The 19,222-nt window shown below is 49.5% G+C and overlaps 1 protein-coding gene across 15 annotated transcripts in view; it reads left to right on the forward strand.

The window, feature by feature from the left end:
* NCOR1 (nuclear receptor corepressor 1) overlaps positions 1–19,222 on the forward strand; it is a 1,934,049-nt gene that overhangs the window by 1,826,042 nt on the left and 88,785 nt on the right. For 9 of the 15 annotated variants that reach the window (XM_078679974.1, XM_078679979.1, XM_078679975.1 and 6 more), the window contains one exon: positions 12,458–12,600. In XM_078679974.1, the coding sequence (XP_078536100.1) occupies positions 12,458–12,600 (143 nt within the window). Of the gene's footprint in view, positions 1–9,352; positions 9,491–12,457; positions 12,601–19,222 lie in introns of all 15 variants that reach the window. The other 6 variants (XM_078679968.1, XM_078679976.1, XM_078679969.1 and 3 more) reach the window with 1 other exon arrangement.

Below are 19,222 nucleotides of genomic sequence, written 5' to 3' on the forward strand. Positions count from 1 at the left end.
TCTGGCAGTGACTGGAACATCAGGGCGTGACCCTGGTGGTTCAACACCTGGCAGGTTCCCTGAATGCCAGGGCGGACAAACTCAGCCGTTGGTGCATGAAGGATCACGAATGGCGTCTGAACTCGGACGTGGCGCAAGGCCTCAATCAGCAGTGGGGAGAGCCTTGGTTAGATCTATTCGCCACAGAAGAGAACGCGCAATGTCATCAGTTCTGCGCGTTGGAACTTCCAAGACGGCACTCGCTCGGAGGCGCTTTTCGTCGCGAGTGGAGTTGCGGTCTATTGTACGCCTTTCCGCCTATACCACTTCTGCCCAGAGTGCTGAAGAAGATCAGGCGCGCCCGGGCCCAAGTCATCCTTGTGGCTCCGGACTGGGCACGGAATTCTGGTATCCCGAGCTACTCAGCCTGCCTGTCGATCCCCCGATTCGTCTGCCTCTTCAGGAGGGGACCCTCTGTCGCAGCAGCAGGGGACGGTCCTCCACCCGAACCTGTCCAGTCTCCACTTACATGCGTGGAGATTGAGCGGCGGCAGTTGAGGCCATTTGACTTGCCTCTTGAAGTCTGTAATGTCATTCTGGCAGCCAGGCGTCCCTCCACAAAATCGGTTTACGTCTGCAGGTGGAATAAGTTTGTGGCATGGTGCACAGCAAAGGCTGTGGATTCCCTTTCTGCCCCTCTTTCAGAGGTTCTCCTCTTTCTTCTTTCTCTTGCCCAACAGGGCTCTGCTCTGGGCACTATCAAATGCTATCTCTTGGCCATTTCAGCTTTCTTGAGGCTGCCTGATCAGCCTTCTCTTTTCAAGTCCCTTGTTGTAAATAGGTTCTTGAAAGGCATCGCGCACATATTCCCTCCTGTTCCTTTCGTGATGAAACCTCCTTTCCTCTCAGTCCATCCGGGGACAAGGTTGTTCTGAGTACTCGTCCTTCTTTTCTGCCCAAGTTTGTTACTGCCTTTCACATCGGGCAGTCCATTACCTTGTCCACCTTCTTTCCGCATCCATCGAAAGAGGAAGAGAGGCTCCACCTTGTGGACCCAAAACGTTTGCTTTCCTTTTACCTCAACCGCACACAACAGTTCCGGGTGGGCGACCAACTCTTTGTTGGCTACGTGGGGGCTAAGAAGGGACGGGCGGTGCACAAGCGGACCATCTCTCAGTGGGTTGTTTTGTGCATCAAGGTCTGTTACTCCTTGGCTAAAAAGGAGCCTCCTGTGGGGCTGCACGCCCATTCCACTCTGGCCACGGCAGCTACTACTGCCCTGGGTTGGGGAGTCCCCTTGCAGGACATTTGTCAGGCAGCTACGTGGGCTTCGCTGCGCACGTTTGCCAAGCACTACTGCCTGGACAGTCAGGTCCGGAGAGATGGCTTTTTTGGCTGTTCCATTCTCAAGGACTTCCTGGTGTGAACTTGGTTCGCAGGCCCACCACCGGGGTTGGTATTGCTGGGGTATCAATTCTAAGGTGAGGAATCTAACTTAACGTGTTTCTTTCAGATGAACAAGTTACTTACCTTCGGTAATGATGTATCTGTAAGAAACATTAGTTAGTTAGATTCCTTACCGCCCCACCCATCCTCTACATTCTGTGAACCGATATGTAGGGTTAAGGACATCCTTTTCAGGGCCCTAGTTTCATGGCACCAGTGTCGTTTTCTTGCATGGCTCTGAGTTCCTGGCGCGGAAAGCTATGTACAGAACTGACGTCGGCGCGCGAGGGTGGCGTCTAAGTACTCTGACGTCATCCCGGCGACCACGACGCCGACAACTGACGTGGAGCTGCAGACGACGCCTACCAACGCGCAGGGATACTGCTGACGAAAACTTTCCGGATCCAGTCTTGACGCCTGGGGATATTCTAAGGTGAGGAATCTAACTAACTAATGTTTCTTTCAGATATATCGTTACCGAAGGTAAGTAACTTATTAATTATGCTGCTAAATAGAAGGTCCCCTACTGTCATTCCAATCACATTGATACATTAGCAGCCAAGATTCAAGACATTGTCTGCTGCTTATTTCATTTATATTTCTCTGGTTTAGCCTTTACATCTATAAAGTTATACCTAACTGCTGTAGCCGCATATCTACAAAACAGACTACACACTTCCCTATTAAGGGTTCCAGTCATCAAAGTCATAGGGCCTTAATTTGAACCCTTACACTCCTGCACCCTCCATTTTCCATCCTGGAAGGTAACATTTCGAGTTACTATCACTTCACTCAAATGTGTCAGTAAGCTTTAAGCATTAACTTTAGAAGAATCTTTCATGTTATTGCATAGAGATAGGGAGGTACTTCATACCGATCCTAACTTTCTTTATCAATTCTACCTTAATCTATTGAATTGCCTGTTTTTTCTTCCTCAACCTGACTCCGCAGTAGAAAGGGCTCTACATACCCCAAACGTAAGAGAAGCTCTCATGTGTTATATTGATAGAACTAAATCATTGAGAAAAACAAAACTCTTTGCTGCTTTTTAATTGATTTATTTATTTTAAAGGTTTTATATAGCGCTGGCTTGACCCGGAGGTATCCGAGCGCTTTACATGGATATCAGACAATAAATTGCAGGTTACAGCTTTACAAAGGTTACACAGGTATTGGAGAGCATGGACATTTTAGTTACAAGTAAGGTTGAGACACACAAAAAGGAACATATAGGTAGGGGAAAAAGCTGGAAAGGGGAGATATTCAGGGAAGTGGGGGGTAAGAGCAGGGGAAGTAGAGTGGAGGAGGGAAAGAGGAGGGGAGGGTTAGAGACACGGCATGGCAAGAGGAGGGGAGGATGACAGGCAGGGCACAAGTCGTAAAAAAAGAAGTGGGGGGACGCTGTCACCGGGAGTGACGTCACGAAAGGTGCCGAGCTCCTCGTCCCAGAGAGGCCAAAAAGTGGGGGGACGCCGTCCACCCGCATGGTACCCTGACTCGAGCCCTGGTGACAGGGACACAAACCAGTAGACGAGTCAAAGCTGCGCCCAAAGTCCAGAAGCTGTGATCCCAGGGGGAGTGGTATCATTTCCCCATCTCTGTTGCGAGAGGCTCCCTAAGCACAGTAGACTCTCTCAGAGGGGTCACTGAGGCTCCAAGGCCTATTTACTGGATCTTCCCCAAAAAGGGAAGAGGGAGTGCTTTGGAAAAGGGTGCCATACCATACCTCAATTTAGAGTGGCTCCCTTGGTGCTGTGGACTCTCTCAGCGGGTATGCTGAGACTCCAGCGTATATAACTTAGATCTTCTCCCAATAAGGGGAGAAGGAGTGCTTAGTCAAAGGGCACAAAAGGACAGGTATCTAGGTGGTGAAAGCAGGCAAGGGGAGATATTACAGGGAGTGGGGGGTAGGAGCAGGGGAAGTAGACAGAGAGTGGAGGAGGGAAAGAGGAGGGGAGGATAAGTGGCACGGCAAGAGGAGGGGGAGGGTGACACAAACCGGTAGGCGTGTCAAAGCTGCGCCCAAAGTCCAGTAAGCTGTGATCGCAGGGGGAGTGGTATCATTTCCCCATCTCAGTTGCAAGAGGCTCCCTAATCGCAGTGGACTCTCTGAGGGGTCTCTGAGACTCCAAGGCCTACTTTACTGGATCCTTCCCCAAAAAGGGGAGAGGGAGCGCTTTGGCAAGGGGTGCCAAACCATACCTCATTTGTGAGTGGCTCCCTTAGCGCTGTGGACTCTCTCAGCGGGTATGCTGAGACTCCAGCGTATATATCTTGGATATTTCCCCAAAAAGGGGAGAAGGAGTGCTTAGTCAAAGGGCACAAAAGGACAGGGGGCTAGGAGGTGAAGCGGGCAAGGGGAAAGATTCAGGTGAGATGGGATTGGAGCAAGGAAGTAGACTAAGAACGAAAGAATGTTGAATAGGAACATATAGATAGGAGACAAGGAAAAAGCAGAGTCACAGAAATACGATGGGGGGGAGGGAAAGCCAGGGAGAGGGGGAGAAAAACTGTGCCCAATGTCCGGCTGGGTAGGTGACGGTCAGGGGATGAACCAAAGCCGATCTCCTCAATAGCTGAACCGAGCAGCTCCACCGGGCGTCAGACATAGTGCTCGGACTCCGCTGTCAGGATGGGGATCAGGAGTATACTCAGAGATTGTCATTGTGTGTTGATTAGGTAGTGGTCACTACCACCCCTCGTTCACCTTAGCTCCATTGCTGCCTCTTTGGTCATTTTACTCTGCCCCAGGGTCCCAACAGGCGCTCCGGTCCCAGACACGTTCTCTACCTAGAGACGGTAGCAGCGAAGAATTGCATGACCACAAAAACATAACAAAAAATAGCTATCTCTAAATCAGGCATTGCACTTTGGATTGTCAAATGTATACAAACGTGCTCCACTAAAGCTAAAAGAACTTTACCTATCCCTCCTAGAGCTTGCTCCACTCGTAAAAAAGGAGCTAGGAAATATACTGATGGCTGATATATGTAAAGCAGCTTCGTGGTCTACACCCACATACATTTGCAAAACATTGCTGTGTAGATGTGCTAACGTGGGCCAAGCAGTTCTACGTACACTGGTACAAATAACTGTAACTCCCACTGGTTAGTTACCACTTATGAAGGTGGACGGCTTTACAGTCTGTGCTAAACATGTGTATCTACAACAACACATGCCTTGAACGGAAAATGTTAGTTACCCATAAGCATCTGTTTGTGGCATGTAGTGGTGTAGATTCACATGCGTCCACCCTCCTCCCCATATACCTGCTTGTTACAGTTACAGGTTAGCACAAATTCCTTTAGCGTGGACATCTCACAATGGTGCGCTCTGATTCACATTCCATTCCCGCCTGCCTTGCAGGAAAACAATCTACCAATCGACTCATTTACCATGTGCGTTACCAGCATGAGGAGGAGTGTCACTACCTCGTGAATCGAAATACTTTTTCCTTTTTACAAGAAAAACAATGTGCTCACTTCTGAGCCCAACATTAGTTGGCAGGATTATGCAGTAGCATGTGAATCTACAGCACTACATGCCATGAACAAATGCTAACTGGTTAAGTAACATTTACCTTAACCTGAAAAAGAAGCATGGGTTTCGAAGAAAAACTTGCAAGCCTCTGCTCCCAGACCTAGATAACGGCAGTGACCTTAGCATGTGAATATACAGCACTATTAGCACAAACCAATAGTTGCATGTAAGTAAAATTTTCCTTATTCAGCTTGAGACTGTTACAAATTAATTTGTGATCTTGCTGCCTTCCCGATGAAGGTGTGGACATAGCACGTGTGTTACAATCAATTAACTTACCTCAGAAAATCTTGAGGTCTCGCCGTTTTAAAGAAATCCACCTCCAGAAGCAAATGGCTGAGGTTCTGTCCCTGGGTTTTGGTAAAGAACATCAAGACTCATACATGTAAATGTGTTTCAGGTATGCCTGTGGATACCTGCGAAACATATCTAGCAGACGTCTACCACAGCTGCCCTTTGGAATTTACACAGACTATAACCATGATAGTCAGTACAAGCATCCTTCATGCATCTCTCTGAAATGATGAAGGAAGAAGAACCCAGTGATCAGATCCTAATAGAACTCTACTCACGGGCGAACCAGGAGCAGTCCTTGTAGGAAAGTGGGTTTCTGTTGCAGTACCCCCCTCCCCCACACACACTTTTTGCCAGACTACTGATGCACTTTTTCTTGGTGTGCCCTGGGTCCCTGCCAATCAGGTTCCCAGGGCCTGTGTTCTTTTCCCAAAGCTAACCCAATTGGCATCTCTAGCCACAGGTTAGCCCCTGGTAAATGGTACCACAGGTACCCAGGGCACTGTGACCAGGGAAGTCCTCTAAGGGCTGCAGCACTTATTGTGCCACCCTTAGAGGCCCCTTACCTATACACACACACACTGCCTTTGCAGGCTGCGTGTTTTGGTACAGATCAAAGTGAAGATTCGACATGGCACACATCCCTGTGTGCCATGCCTACAACCCACTGCCTTGGCATAGGTCAGTCACCCCTCTAGCTGGGTACCCTATGCCAGTGGTGAGAGTACAGGTGCATGAGCCCTTTACCACTACAGTGTTTAACTCCATTCTTAGACATTGTAAGTGCAGTGCTGCCATTATATGGTGCTGGGAGCTTGTCATTACGAACTCCTCTCAGCACATTAAACCCACACTGATGCCAGTGTGGGAATTAATGAAAAATGCACACAGAGGGCATCTCAGAGATGCCCCCTGAAAAGTAACCCACCACTAGTGTCCAGGCTGAGTGGATGATTCAGCAGCCTCCACCAGACATGTTTCTGGACCCCTGGGTCGAGAGCCTGCTGCTCTCTGGGGCCTGAAACAATGCACATCCTGGGACGAGGTGCCAAGCCTCCTCCCCCACGATGGGCAGAGTTCACGAAGGGGAAGCTTCAAAGACATGCCACCTTTGTGGGCCTCCCCAGACCATTTGCTATTCTCAGCAACTGGGTGCCACTGGTTCTACCCCCCCACTATGGGTGGGAGTACCGGCTGGATAAACAAGTGAGGTAGAGAGGTGTGCCCACCTCTGCCAACTCCACCCCTCAGGTGGGGGAGGCAAGGTGAAGCACAACTCCGAATATCCGCCATCATGAGGATGGGGGGACCCAACCAACTAGGGACAGGCTCCTCCCCCCTTCCCACTGGAGGGTGGCACAGCAGGGGGTGTACCCAGACCAGGGAAGGGACCCATTGGTCCCTGCCCTTTACCTACCTGTAACGCCCCTAAATCTAGTATTTAGAAGGTACCTTGAACCTTGCTTCCTCAGATCCAGAAACGACAAGAAAGAAGATAAGAAGGACCCAAGAGGTCTTCAGTGCTAACAAGAGGACGACACCCACTGACTTGGCCCCAGTCATACAGGCCTGTCTCCCCTCAAACATGCTCCTGCGAAACCCCGGAGGATCTGCCTGCCTTCACTTCCAAAGACTGCTTATCCTGTGAACACCGGATTTGTTCAACTGCAACCTCTGGCAGCAGCCGGAAACCGCGAATGCAGCCCATGCTGCACCTGCCGAACCCGGCCCGAGATCAAAAACACCATGAGGGGGTCACCCTGGCGATCCTGAACCGAGATCGGGCGACCCCTGACCAGCCTCCAGCTGACGCCCGCAGTCTTAATCCAGAAGGCCCTCCTAACCGCGACCAGGAGCTGTTAAGAAGATCCGACCCCACAATGCACCCCTGCACCTGACGCCTCACGGCCTTGTGTGCCCAAACCAACGGTGCTTAACCAACCCTTAACTTCCCAGCTTACCTCTCAAAGTGGTGGTCTCACCCAGAAGTCATTTGTCTCCCTGTCTGCAGTGCTTTTGCAAACCAGAGGTTCTCCATAGAAAACAACAGGGCGCCCGACGTCGAAACAGCACTCTGCACCCAGCTGCCTCAGTGCAGCTGAGTGTGCACCTTTTGTGCTACTTTGCTTCCCCATTTGCCCTGACCTAAACCCTAGGAGCTTTGCTCCTACAACTGTCGCCTGCTTGCCAGCAGCCACCAACCGGGGCCCCCCTACCCCCTATTGGATGACATTGGGCCTCAACACACTGCACCCGGCCGCCCTAGTGCCCCTGAGGCTGTAACAAGAGTGCATCACTGACCCTGAGAGACCTCGGAGTCTAACCCTAGCACCTTAACTCCCACAACCGATAACTTACCTGTGAACCGATAACCTGTTTTTCCTCCAGAGGATAACATTGACAATTTTCTCCCAAAACGTTTTTAAGTGTGGAGTTTTGAAATCTAAAAATATTCATTAAAAATTGCACGAATAACCAAAACTTATTTACTTACCTGTTTGAAGGAATGTCCCAGTGCTGAATCTAGGTATCCAGCACTGAGTTAGAAAAGTAACGTAAAAAATTACTTCCCTGTAATTTACTGAAAAAGCCTATTCATTTCAATGTACTGTATTTGCTAAGTATTGCAACCTACTGAATCCCCTGTAAATCAAACAAAAGTACAATTCCTATTGCATTTTCAAGCTGTTCTACAATCAGCAACTTATTACTGTAATGTATGTAATGTTTACCTGTGCCAGGATTGCTTGGTTCTAAAATAAAACAGTATATTTTATACAAAAACAATTGGCCTACAGTTCAGTTCTTGAGTGTGGGAATTAATTTGCTGACTGAGGGTTTACATCAAATGCTTAACACTGTCCTCTGATACTGCCTTACTGCTCAACCACTCTACCACAAATATGCAGTAAGGTTCTATCTAACTTTAACCTCTGGCTACCTCTGTGGTCACCTGGACTCTGTACACACTATACCTTATTTTGGTGTAGTATATATAGAGCCAGTTTCCTACAGTCCTCCCTTCACATGGGTACATGTTAAAAACATGTGCCTCAGACTAGTTGATATCTTGCCCCCATTGTCGGTTTCTTTAGCCTTGGAAGAGAGGGAGGTAGCCACTTTAACAAAGTTGTCCTAATAACGACAGTGCCCAGCTTTGATATTTCAAGTTAGTAAAATCGGGCTTGCATGATTGCCAAGCTCAGTGGAGTAAAAGTTCCAAAGTCACAGTGATACAGGGTTACATATCTGTGCAAAGGTCTTTCATCCCAACCGCGTGGTTGGTAAGATGTGTAGGAAATGACAACGAAAAAAAACCAAATACTGGCATGTTGGAGGAAGGGATACCAATTAGATATTGTTGCTTGAATAATGCCCATAGCACTTAATCCGGACCACACTGTTCGAAGATGAAATCAGAGTAATTGTATGTTAGAGGTAATTTATTCTTACTGTATCCGCAGGTAGCTTTCTTAATTGTTGACCAATGAGTGTATGACTTTGGTTTGAATGTCAGCCGTTCGAATGCTGTTTTTAAGGAAGGGGTTTGATGTGGAAAGCAGTGACGGGAATGTAGTAACAGTTAACTATAAGAGTTCTGAAGATGTGCTTTATTAAGATAATACTAATAGTAAAGAGCTCAAAACCGATGAAGCTGAATAATAAATCAGATGCGGAATTAGTTTTACATTGCATCAGTTGGAACTTGGGCTTAAAGATAATTTAGAGTTGCTTTATTTTGTCATGATGGGGTGATGCTGTTCACATCAACAATAATGTCTTCTATAAATCTCCTGGTGAACTCTGGGAAAACATTTCTGTCGTGTTTGGATTTTCATAGCAGTTTAAGTTAGTAAAACTTACAGCGTCGTCCCCTAAAATGCATGTTGTTGTTATCATGGCATTTATCGCTGCAGGCAAGTGAACATGGTTAGCGAGTCCGATCCTATGATAATTGAGAAAGGCACTAATCGAGTAATACCTACAGAGAGCCTACGTCCTAACGTTTTTCAAATGTTCAGACTGTGTCTATGATCTATTTTCTTTTTTTAATATTATACGAACACCTATGTATTCTGCCTTGTGAATTTAGGCCCGGGAAGTCTCCCGAGCGAGTCCACGTCACCTCAGAGCCCTATGAGTCTATTTCTCCATCACGGGTCCCCGCTGCACATGAAAAGCAAGACCCTGTGCTGCTACTGTCCCAAAGGACTGAGCTCACGGAACAGAGGTATCATCATTTGAGAAAGCTAATGGTTGCTTTGTAATCCTGTTTCTCTTTTAGTTCCTCGTGCCCATTGGATGTTCCCTTTTGCGGACACATCTCCAAGTCATATCCTCCATTGACAAAAAGTGAACCAGGGCATGCTTAGCCAGACGTTATACATTTTTCTCCTCTCATTAACTATTAGAGCTCCTTTTAGTACGTCCACATTTGCTTTTGTGTGCTCGTTAAATTGTATTTGATCCTCATTTGCTCCTTCAAATGCTATTCCTAGTAAGTCATTTCTGCTCATCATTAAAGTAATAGCTGTCATTAAGGACCGATGATTCTAGTCATAGATGCATGTTTATCTTAGTGTAGTTCTGCCTCTCTTACTTTGACTAACTACTCTTTATAATGCTTCTAGCTTGCTCTCTTCTCCAGTATCCCTCACTATGGGTATTTAATCTCAATTCAATGTGTCTTAAGCACACTTGGAGAGTGTTCGTCCCCGCTGCCATGCATCCTTATTCCCATCAAAATCACAGCAAAAATAGACATAGGCTATCGTATTCTATAAAAGATATGTGAATTGCATTTGTGTAGCTACTAGATTTGAACCTTTGCAGACATATTTGTGAATGTTGTGAAAGTTCGTCATGCAGGATTTTGCATTTGTGTTGTTACTAGATTGGAGCAATTGCAGACATATTTGTGAGTGTTGTGAAAGTTCTTTATGCAGGATTTGTTATTAGTTGAACCCTCTTTTGTGTGTTTTGCTTTTTTAAGATACGATGATGCAGTTTACATTTTCCACCACCATATGTTCACTTGCTAGCTACGAGGCCGGAATGGCTTGCCTGGCAAAGCACATTTTTTAAAGAATATGACACAGGACTAGCAAAAGCTTGGCTTGAGGTAGAGGAAGGTATATACTGTAGCAGGGAAACGTGTGGTATAGTCATTCAGCAGCCACTTAATAAGAGCTGTATTACAGATTAACAGTAGCATTGTTTTGAATGCAAGAAATCCATTGTATTGAACAGGCGCAAAATATTGCAATTGCTTTGGCACGGATTTAACGAGCCACTGATGTAGCACTTAAATCTATTTCTTTCCTTTTCCTGTTTTTGGTGATTTGCTCTATTGGTAGTGTGTGCATGTTTTTTTCTTATGCAAGTTGAGGTGATGTGGAGAGCTAGTTTGTCATAATAGATTACCACATTCAAGCATGCTCTGTCCCCTCTGTTTTTCCTGGTAGTACTGTCTGCTATATTTCCAATACACTCTAACTTGCCACAGCACTACCCTTTCTAGTGTCAGTCACGGAAACCTCTCAGATGTGCTCTGTAAGTCTATGCTGCTCCCACACTGTGATTGCATCTCATGTTGCGCACTTCCGCTTAAAGTATCTAAGGCAACTTTATGCTTCTTTCAGTTCAGAGTAGCCTGATTCTCAATCCTAAAGACTCTGTCTATGTAGTTCAAAGAATGATTGAAGCTCTGTGAAGCATACTTTAATCCAGACCTGTAGAATCCTTTTCTATTCATGTACTGGCTCTCGATATAGCTCTTTTCTAATGGATATTGGTTGAGACTTGTCACTTGCTTCGATTTGCTCTATGCTGTGCAATATTGGGAACCTGTACAATCATCTGTGCACCATGGTTCATGCTTTGTAAATCTATCCCAGTCAAGACATGTGTCACACCTACGGATCCAGTTTGGAATCTGGCACACTTCTAATATGCTGCAGTCCCTACCATTCTAGTATTTGAATCTGGCGCAGCTCTGAAAGGACACTTGAGTTCATACAGCACTTAAATTCCACTGTAATCAAGCCATTAGCAACACCTGCAAGTCCAAGATTGGAAATCTACGCAATCATATCAGTGCATCAATACCAATGGTTGTTTCTATCCTACAGCTTGTAATTTCAGTATTGAAATCCTTTTCAGGGATGCCAATACAACTGCTCTGTCAGCGTGCCTTCATTAAGACCTTAATGAATACCGTGCTATCTGAGTGTTGTCATCTCATACAGGTCTGCCAGTGGATTTCAGTTTAGGATTGCAAGAGACAGTAAGCAAGATGGGTATTGCGATCTAGTACAATCCTCCCAATGACCTGGATGTCTCATTCTCAGACCTAGATTATTATTCCCCTTCCTCCCACCCCATAAATACTCTGCCAATCTCATTTAAAATGTCATTTGCTTCTAGTACGCTGCTTACTCATCCCAGTCGTGACCTTAACCATTTCTCTGGTCTAGTCCTTGAACACCCCTTGTCTGAACTCCCCTTGTTGCATCACTTGGACACCACTAACCGCTCCCCCAGTGTTTATTTGCCGGCCCTTTTTCATTGGGTGCCTATTATTTGTTTGCCCCACCCGCTTCCTGATGTATCAGTTAGACTCTTCTGTCCTTTTTAAAATGTGATCTAAGTATTTTTTCAACATAAACTGGGACGATAAATCAGTCCACAGTTCTTCCATTTGAAGGCATTGGATGAAAACGTAGTTTAGTCTGATTGTGATCCTCAGATACGCATTGCTATTTGATTAAATACTCCTTGGCTCTTGCTCCCACCCAGCCTGCATAGTCCATGTTGTAGTTTAAGTGTTGTTTTGATGTATAGAGGCATTGGTCAATGTAGCTTTTTCCTCCAAGGGGCTTTGCTCCTGCCGTTTTGCAGTTCGAATTCAGGGTTTGTTGCTCAGATTTGACTTAACATTGATTTTGAAATATAAGTTTTAGCTTAATTGCTTATATTATTGAGGATTGCCACTATTGTGCAAAGTACGTGTTCGGGTACTGAGGCTATATCACTGTTAGTTCATCTAAATAACTTTCATTAAATATTGTGACTTGTTGCTTTTCTTCATGTTGCTGTTGCTGGTTGTGTTCAATGCAATTGCTTTTATAATCTCTTTGCATAATTGTATCGATGTATTGTATCTGTTGAATAGTCAGTGTGTTTATGTTCCTTACAGAAATGACTCTCGTTCCCCGGGTAACGTAAACTACCTTCCTTCCTTCTTCACCAAGTTGGAAAACACATCACCAATGGTGAAGTCGAAGAAACAGGAGATATTTCGTAAGTTGAACTCCTGTAGTGGGGGTGACTCTGACATTGGTAAGTGGGACTCTTTCTGTGTTCACCTTTCATCTACACTATTTACTAATTGTTTTAATTTTCACCTCAAATGCTGTGTAAAAGTATGAGGTAGGCAAGTCCATTTGGTTTATAAAATGAACTTCCTAAAAAAAAATATACTGAAAAATAATTCAGCCAAAATGATGATGTACAGTGACTTGTAAGGCTGTTTTCTAGAATCCTTGTAGTAGATTATATTCCTGGAAAATCATCCTGTTATTTCTTCTTGAATGAATCTCAGTTGTTTAGCACATTATGCAATTTATTCTATGTATGATAGGAGTTTGCTTGAATGGTTTTATGTTTATAATGTATACATCTATTGAGCATTAACAGCCATTTTGGAGCAATGTTGTATTTTGAGTACTAAACATTTAAACTTTGATTTAACTAACATGTATTGGTTAGGTAAGCTACTTATTACTAATGTGCTGCAATTTAGAAACTGTGCTGATTTGCAGGTGGTAGCTATTACTTGCTTAAAAGCTGCATTTTGAATTTTCTGTGAGCGTGTGAGATCTGGGTTTATTTGTACAGCTACTGGTAAGGAGTTCCAGATTATGTGAGCCAAATGGAAAGTAATTGCTGAAACATTTGTTGCTTCTTACATTTTGTGTAGGTTTTTTTGCTGGATAACTCAGGTAGTTTTGTTGCCTGAGCTTGTAGGTCAAGCAGCATCTCCAGGGACATAAGTGTAGCTTCCGAAATGGGGTTGTAGGAAGCTGGCTTTCTATATAGTGTACCAAAATGAGGTCCTCTGTGCAGAAAGTCCAGGCTACCCTTATTGGTTTACAGGGGCTTGCTTTAACAATCGCAAAGTGCCCTACTGGTGGTAGTGTGCTCGAGCAGCTTTTAGCTTGTTAAAGGTGTTGTACACACAGAGTCAAAAAAAGAGAGACACACTCAAGAAGAAATTCAAAACCAATTTAGAAAAATATCTTAGGTTTTTATATAAATTTAGACACCAAGATCATCGTAATCCGGTAAGTACTTTCAGAGTTCTCGTTTTTACAGAAACACAGTAAAATAGCAAAAGCGGTCAGATTTGAGGCATGAGCCTTGAATGCTGAAATATCTGAAAGAGACACGTTAGTATTAGATTCCTTACCTTAGAATATCCCCAGGCGTCAGACTGGATCCGGAAATTTATGCGTAGCAGTACCCTTGCTCGTCGGTAGGCGTCGTCTGCGGCTCCGCGTCCGTCGTGGGCGCCGTGATAACATCGTCGGAGTACTTAGACGCCGCCTCCGCGTGCTGACGTCAGTTCTTCTTTTTTCCGCGCCAGCAAGCGCAGATCTGGAAAAAGCAGTAACCCTAGTCTCTTTTTGACTAACCCTTTTTGATCATTTTTGATCCTTTTTCGAGTCTTCGACTCCAACGGTGCCGTAGGGATGCCCGGGTTTAAGCACTGCGATGATTGCGACCGCCTGATGTCGGTCACGGATCCTCATCGCGTGTGTTTATCTTGTCTCGGCGTCGACCACGACGACAAGGCCTGCTCCGACTGCCGGGCCCTCTCTTCGAAGGCCAGACGGGAGCGGTCCCGCAGGCGGCTCGAACTCCGGCAGTCGGCCCCGCGCCGCGAGAGGTCCCGATCCCATGGGAGGTCGAGGGACAGGTCGCGGGCTCGGAGCCATCACAGTTCCGAGGGTAGGCCGCACTCCTCCGGGTCGAAGTCGTCGTCAGGTAAGCGGCACAAGAAGTCCAAGCGGCATCATCGCTCCTCGGACTCCCCCCGCCGCTCGCGTGATGCGGCCGGGCGTTCGGGTGACACCACCCACGCGGCTGCGCTTGAGTCGCGGGCGCCACGTCCAGCCCCATACCCTACGGTCCCTGGGCTCAACGCGACGCCGGAGGAGATCGAGCGCTTCCTCATGGCCATGAGTAAACTCTCTCCTCCGACGGGCTCCGCGGCGCCTTCGCGCCCAGCGGACCCGTCTGGGACCCCTAGCGGGTCGGGGGGATCTGCCCCGACGCCGTCCGGAGCTTCGGCCCCGGCGCCGCCGACGCCTTCGGGCCCGGCGCCGCAGGTTCCTGTTATCCCGACGCCGCCGGCGCCTTCGGGCCCGGCGCCGAGGGGTTCAGTTGTTCCAGCGCCGCCGGCACCTTCGGGCCCGGCGCCGCAGGACGCCGCTGGACCTCCTTCGGGATCTGGTTTGTCACCGGTGGACCTTACGACCTCCCCGGCGTCGGACCCTCAGGTGTCGCCTCCGGCGCCGTCCTCGGGCGGCGCCGTCCCCGGTTCCACCTTCGTTCCTGTTCCGGCGCCGGGGCGGCCCCGTTGGGCGCCGCTCCAGACATCGTTTGGGGAGTTTCACTTCTACGAACAGGCCCCATTAGCTGAGAACCCTGAGTTTCAGGAGATGGGTGATGAAGAGGACTGGGAGGGGTCTGAGGACCCTCTGACCAGGGAGTGTCAGTCTCATGAGGACTGGACAGGAGACCTTGGGGAGGCCAGTGGCCTGGACACCTCTCCGGACACTGGTTTTGTCTCCCCTCCTACCGTGGCTTCGGAGGAGGGGGCAACATATAGTGTGGTTTTGATGAGGGCTGCCAAGGCCTTGGGCCTTGATCTCCCCGTCGCGGCCGTGAGGACTAACCTCCTCACTGAGGTCCTTAAACCGCAGTCAAGCTCGGCCGAGCCTCTGCTGCCCTTTAATGAGGCCTTGACTGACGTTCTTCTGGGCACTTGGTCCAAGCCCGCTACGGGTTCGCCCGTAGGTAGGAACGTGGCCAGACGCCACTGCCCAGCCCCGGGCGACCCATGTTTCCTGTCCTACCCCCGAGAGCCTGGTCATCCAGGCCTCCAATTCCCAGACCGCATTCCCGCCGGACAGGGAATCCAAGAGGTATGACCAGTATGGGAAGAAGATTTTCTCATCCCTTAGTCTTCCAACACCGCCTGCCTCTTGGGACGTTACACCCACTCTGTGTGGGATAAGGTCGCGGAAGTGCTGCCAGAGTGTCCGTTGGAGGTACGGGCCAAACTCGGCCAAGCCCTTGTGGAGGGCCGGGATGCAGCCAAGTATTCCATCAGGTGTGGGCTGGATACCACCGACTCGCTAGGTAGAGCGATGGCAACGATGGTGGCGGTCAGACGCCACGCCTGGCTGAGGTCCGCCAACTTCTCGGCAGATGTCCAGAGCACGCTCATGGACAGACATGCCGTTCGATGTCCGTCGCATCTTTGGCGACAAGGCAGACCATGCGCTTGAGCGCTTTAAGGACTCCAGGGCTACGGCCAAGTCCTTGGGCCTCTCGGGCCAGCGCCAGCAATCGGCTGCCTTTCACTCCTTTCGTGGCCACGGAAGGGGTGCGCCCACACGCGCCGCCAGTCACGCACCGCAGGGCAATAACCAACGCGGTGGCGACCGTGGGAACCGCCGTCCGGTCGGTCGGGGGCAGCGGCGAGGTCAGTCCACACCTTCCCCCGCAGCATCCGCCTCTAAACCCTCCTAGTCCGTGCTTTCAGGCCCATGTGACGCCAGTGGGGGGCAGGTTTCGCCATCACCACCTCCACTGGCGCACTGTCACATCGGACAGGTGGGTGCTGCAAATCGTCCGAAGGGGCTAACCCCCCCCCTTCGAACCGACTCCTCCAGCCATGCCACCGCAGAACCACCGTGTATCGGGGGATCATTTGCGACTCCTGCAGGAGGAAGTTACGGCCCTCTTGGCCAAGGGGGCCATCGAGCGCGTTCCTGGGCCAGAAGTAGGGTGTGGTTGCTACTCCCACTACTTTCTGGTACCCAAGAAGGGCAAAGGGGGCCTACGCCTTATCTTGGACCTAAGGAACGTCAACGGCTTCCTCCGGAAGGAGAAGTTCAAGATGCTGACACTGGCTCAGGTTCTGGCTGCCCTGGACCCAGGAGACTGGATGGTAGCATTGGACTTGCAGGACGCTTACTTTCATATCCCCGTCCTGCCTGCTCACCGGCGCTACCTGCGGTTCATGGTGGGCCACGAGCACTTTCAATTTACCGTGCTCCCCTTCGGCCTTACCAGCGCCCCACGGGTGTTCACAAAGGTGATGGCGGTGGTCGCAGCTCATCTGCGCAGGTTAGGGGTTTCAGTCTTCCCCTACCTCGACGACTGGCTGTTGAAGGCGGGCTCGCCCCAGACAGTCGTCAGCCACTTCCAGACGACGGCGGACCTCCTGCACCAGCTGGGGTACTCCATCAATGTGCCGAAGTCACACCTGTGCCCCTCTCAGAAGCTCCTCTTCATCGGAGCGGTTCTGGACTCGGCGCGGTTTCGGGTTTATCCACCCGAACAGCGGGTCCGGGATATTCAGGCTCTGATTCCCATCTTTCAGCCGTTATCCCGGGTTTCGGTCAGGTTGACGCTGCAGCTTCTGGGGCTGATGGCCTCCTGCATCCTACTGGTGCATCACGCCAGGTGGCGGATGCGGGCTCTGCAGTGGGACCTGAAGTTTCAGTCGGCCCAGCATCAGGGCAACCTATCCGACCACGTCCTGATCTCGGAGGGCACTGCGAGACAGCTGCAGTGGTGGCTTACGGACCGCGATTGGGTCAGCGGCAGATCCCTCTCCCTTCCCCAACCGGAGCACGTAGTTGTGACGGACGCGTCCCTCCAGGGCTGGGGAGGCCACTTGGGAGAGGCGGAGATCAGAGGCCTCTGGTCTCCGGCGGGGACCCGGCTCCACATCAACCTGTTGGAGCTCCGGGCGATTCGTCTGGCACTGAAGGCATTCCTCCCCTCTGTCCGGGGGAGTGTAGTGCAGGTATTCACGGACAACACCACCGCCATGTGGTACTGCAACAAACAAGGCGGGGTGGGGTCGTCGATCCTTTGTCAAGAGGCTCTTCGCCTTTGGCAATGGCTGGAACGCCAGGGCGTGACCCTGGTGGCTCAACACCTGGCAGGTTCTCTGAACGCCAGGGCGGACGAGCTCAGTCGTCGGTGCATGATGGATCACGAATGGCGTCTGAACTCGGACGTGGCGCAAGGCCTCTTTCAGCGATGGGGAGAGCCTTGGTTAGATCTATTCGCCACCGAAGAGAACGCGCAATGTCATCAGTTCTGCGCGTTGGAATTTCCAAGGCGGCACTCGCTCGGAGACGCTTTTCGTCGCGAGTGGAGTTGCGGTCTGTTGTACGCCTTTCCGCCTATACCACTTCTGCCCAGAGTGCTGAAGAAGATCAAGCGCGACCGGGCCCAAGTCATCCTTGTGGCTCCGGACAGGGCGCGAAGGTACTGGTATCCAGAGCTACTCAGTCTGTCAGTCAATCCCCCGGTTCGTCTGCCTCTTCAGGAGGACCTTCTGTCGCAGCAGCAGGGGACGGTCCTCCACCCGAAACTGTCCAGTCTCCACCTCCATGCTTGGAGATTGAGCGGTGACAGTTGAGGCCATTTGACTTGCCTCCTGAAGTTTGTAACATCATTCTGGCAGCCAGGCGTCCCTCCACAAAGTCGGTATACGCCTGCAGGTGGAACAGATTTGTGGCATGGTGCACAGCAAAGGCTGTGGATCCCCTCAATGCCCCTCTTTCTGAAGTCCTTCTCTTCCTTCTTTCTCTTGCCCAGCAGGGCTCTGCTCTGGGCCCTATCAAGGGCTACCTTTCTGCCCTTTCAGCCTTTCTCAGGCTGCCTGATCAACCTTCTTTGTTCAAGTCCCCTATTGTTAATAGATTTCTTAAGGGCATCACACACACGTTTCCTCCTGTTCCGTTTGTGATGCCTCAGTGGGACTTGAACCTGGTTCTTACATTTCTGATGTACGCTCCCTTTGAGCCACTTCACAACTGTCCTCTTCGCCTTCTGACTTTGAAGACTGATTTCCTGGTTGCCATCACCTCTGCCAGGAGAGTGAGTGAGCTCCAGGCCCTTTCTTGTACTCCACCTTTCCTTTCTGTCCATCCGGACAAAGTGGTGCTGCGTACCAAACCTTCTTTCCTGCCCAAGGTTGTCACGGCCTTCCACATCGGGCAGTCTATCACCTTGCCAACCTTCTTCCCGCCACCGAATCCCTCTAAAGAGGAAGAGCGGCTCCACCGTCTGGACCCAAAACGTGCGCTCTCATTCTACTTGGATCGCACACGCCAGTTCCGGTTGGATGACCAACTCTTTGTTGGTTACGTGGGCGCGAAGAAGGGGAAAGCGGTGCACAAGAGGACCATCTCTCGGTGGATCATCCTGTGTATCCAGGCATGCTACTCCTTGGCTAGGAAGGAGCCTCCTGCTGGATTGCGGGCTCATTCTACCCGAGCCGCGGCGACTACCACTGCCCTGGGCAGGGGAGTGCCCTTACAAGACATCTGTCAGGCAGCTACGTGGGCATCGCTGCACACGTTTGCGAGACACTACTGCCTGGACAGCCAAGTCCGGAGGGATGGCTTCTTTGGCCGTTCCGTCCTCCAGGACTTTCTGGTGTGATTATTGGTTCACAGACCCACCACTGGGGTTGGTATTGCTGGGGTATCTATTCTAAGGTAAGGAATCTAATACTAACGTGTCTTTCAGATGCACAAGTTACTACTTGTGTAACGATATATCTGTAAGAGACATTAGTTAGCATTAGATTCCTTACCGACCCACCCATCCTCCCCGTTCTGCGAACCAATATCTAGGCTTAGGGTTG

The sequence above is a fragment of the Lissotriton helveticus genome, chromosome 3_1, assembly GCF_964261635.1.
Source record: "Lissotriton helveticus chromosome 3_1, aLisHel1.1, whole genome shotgun sequence".
Lineage (NCBI taxonomy): Eukaryota > Metazoa > Chordata > Amphibia > Caudata > Salamandridae > Lissotriton > Lissotriton helveticus.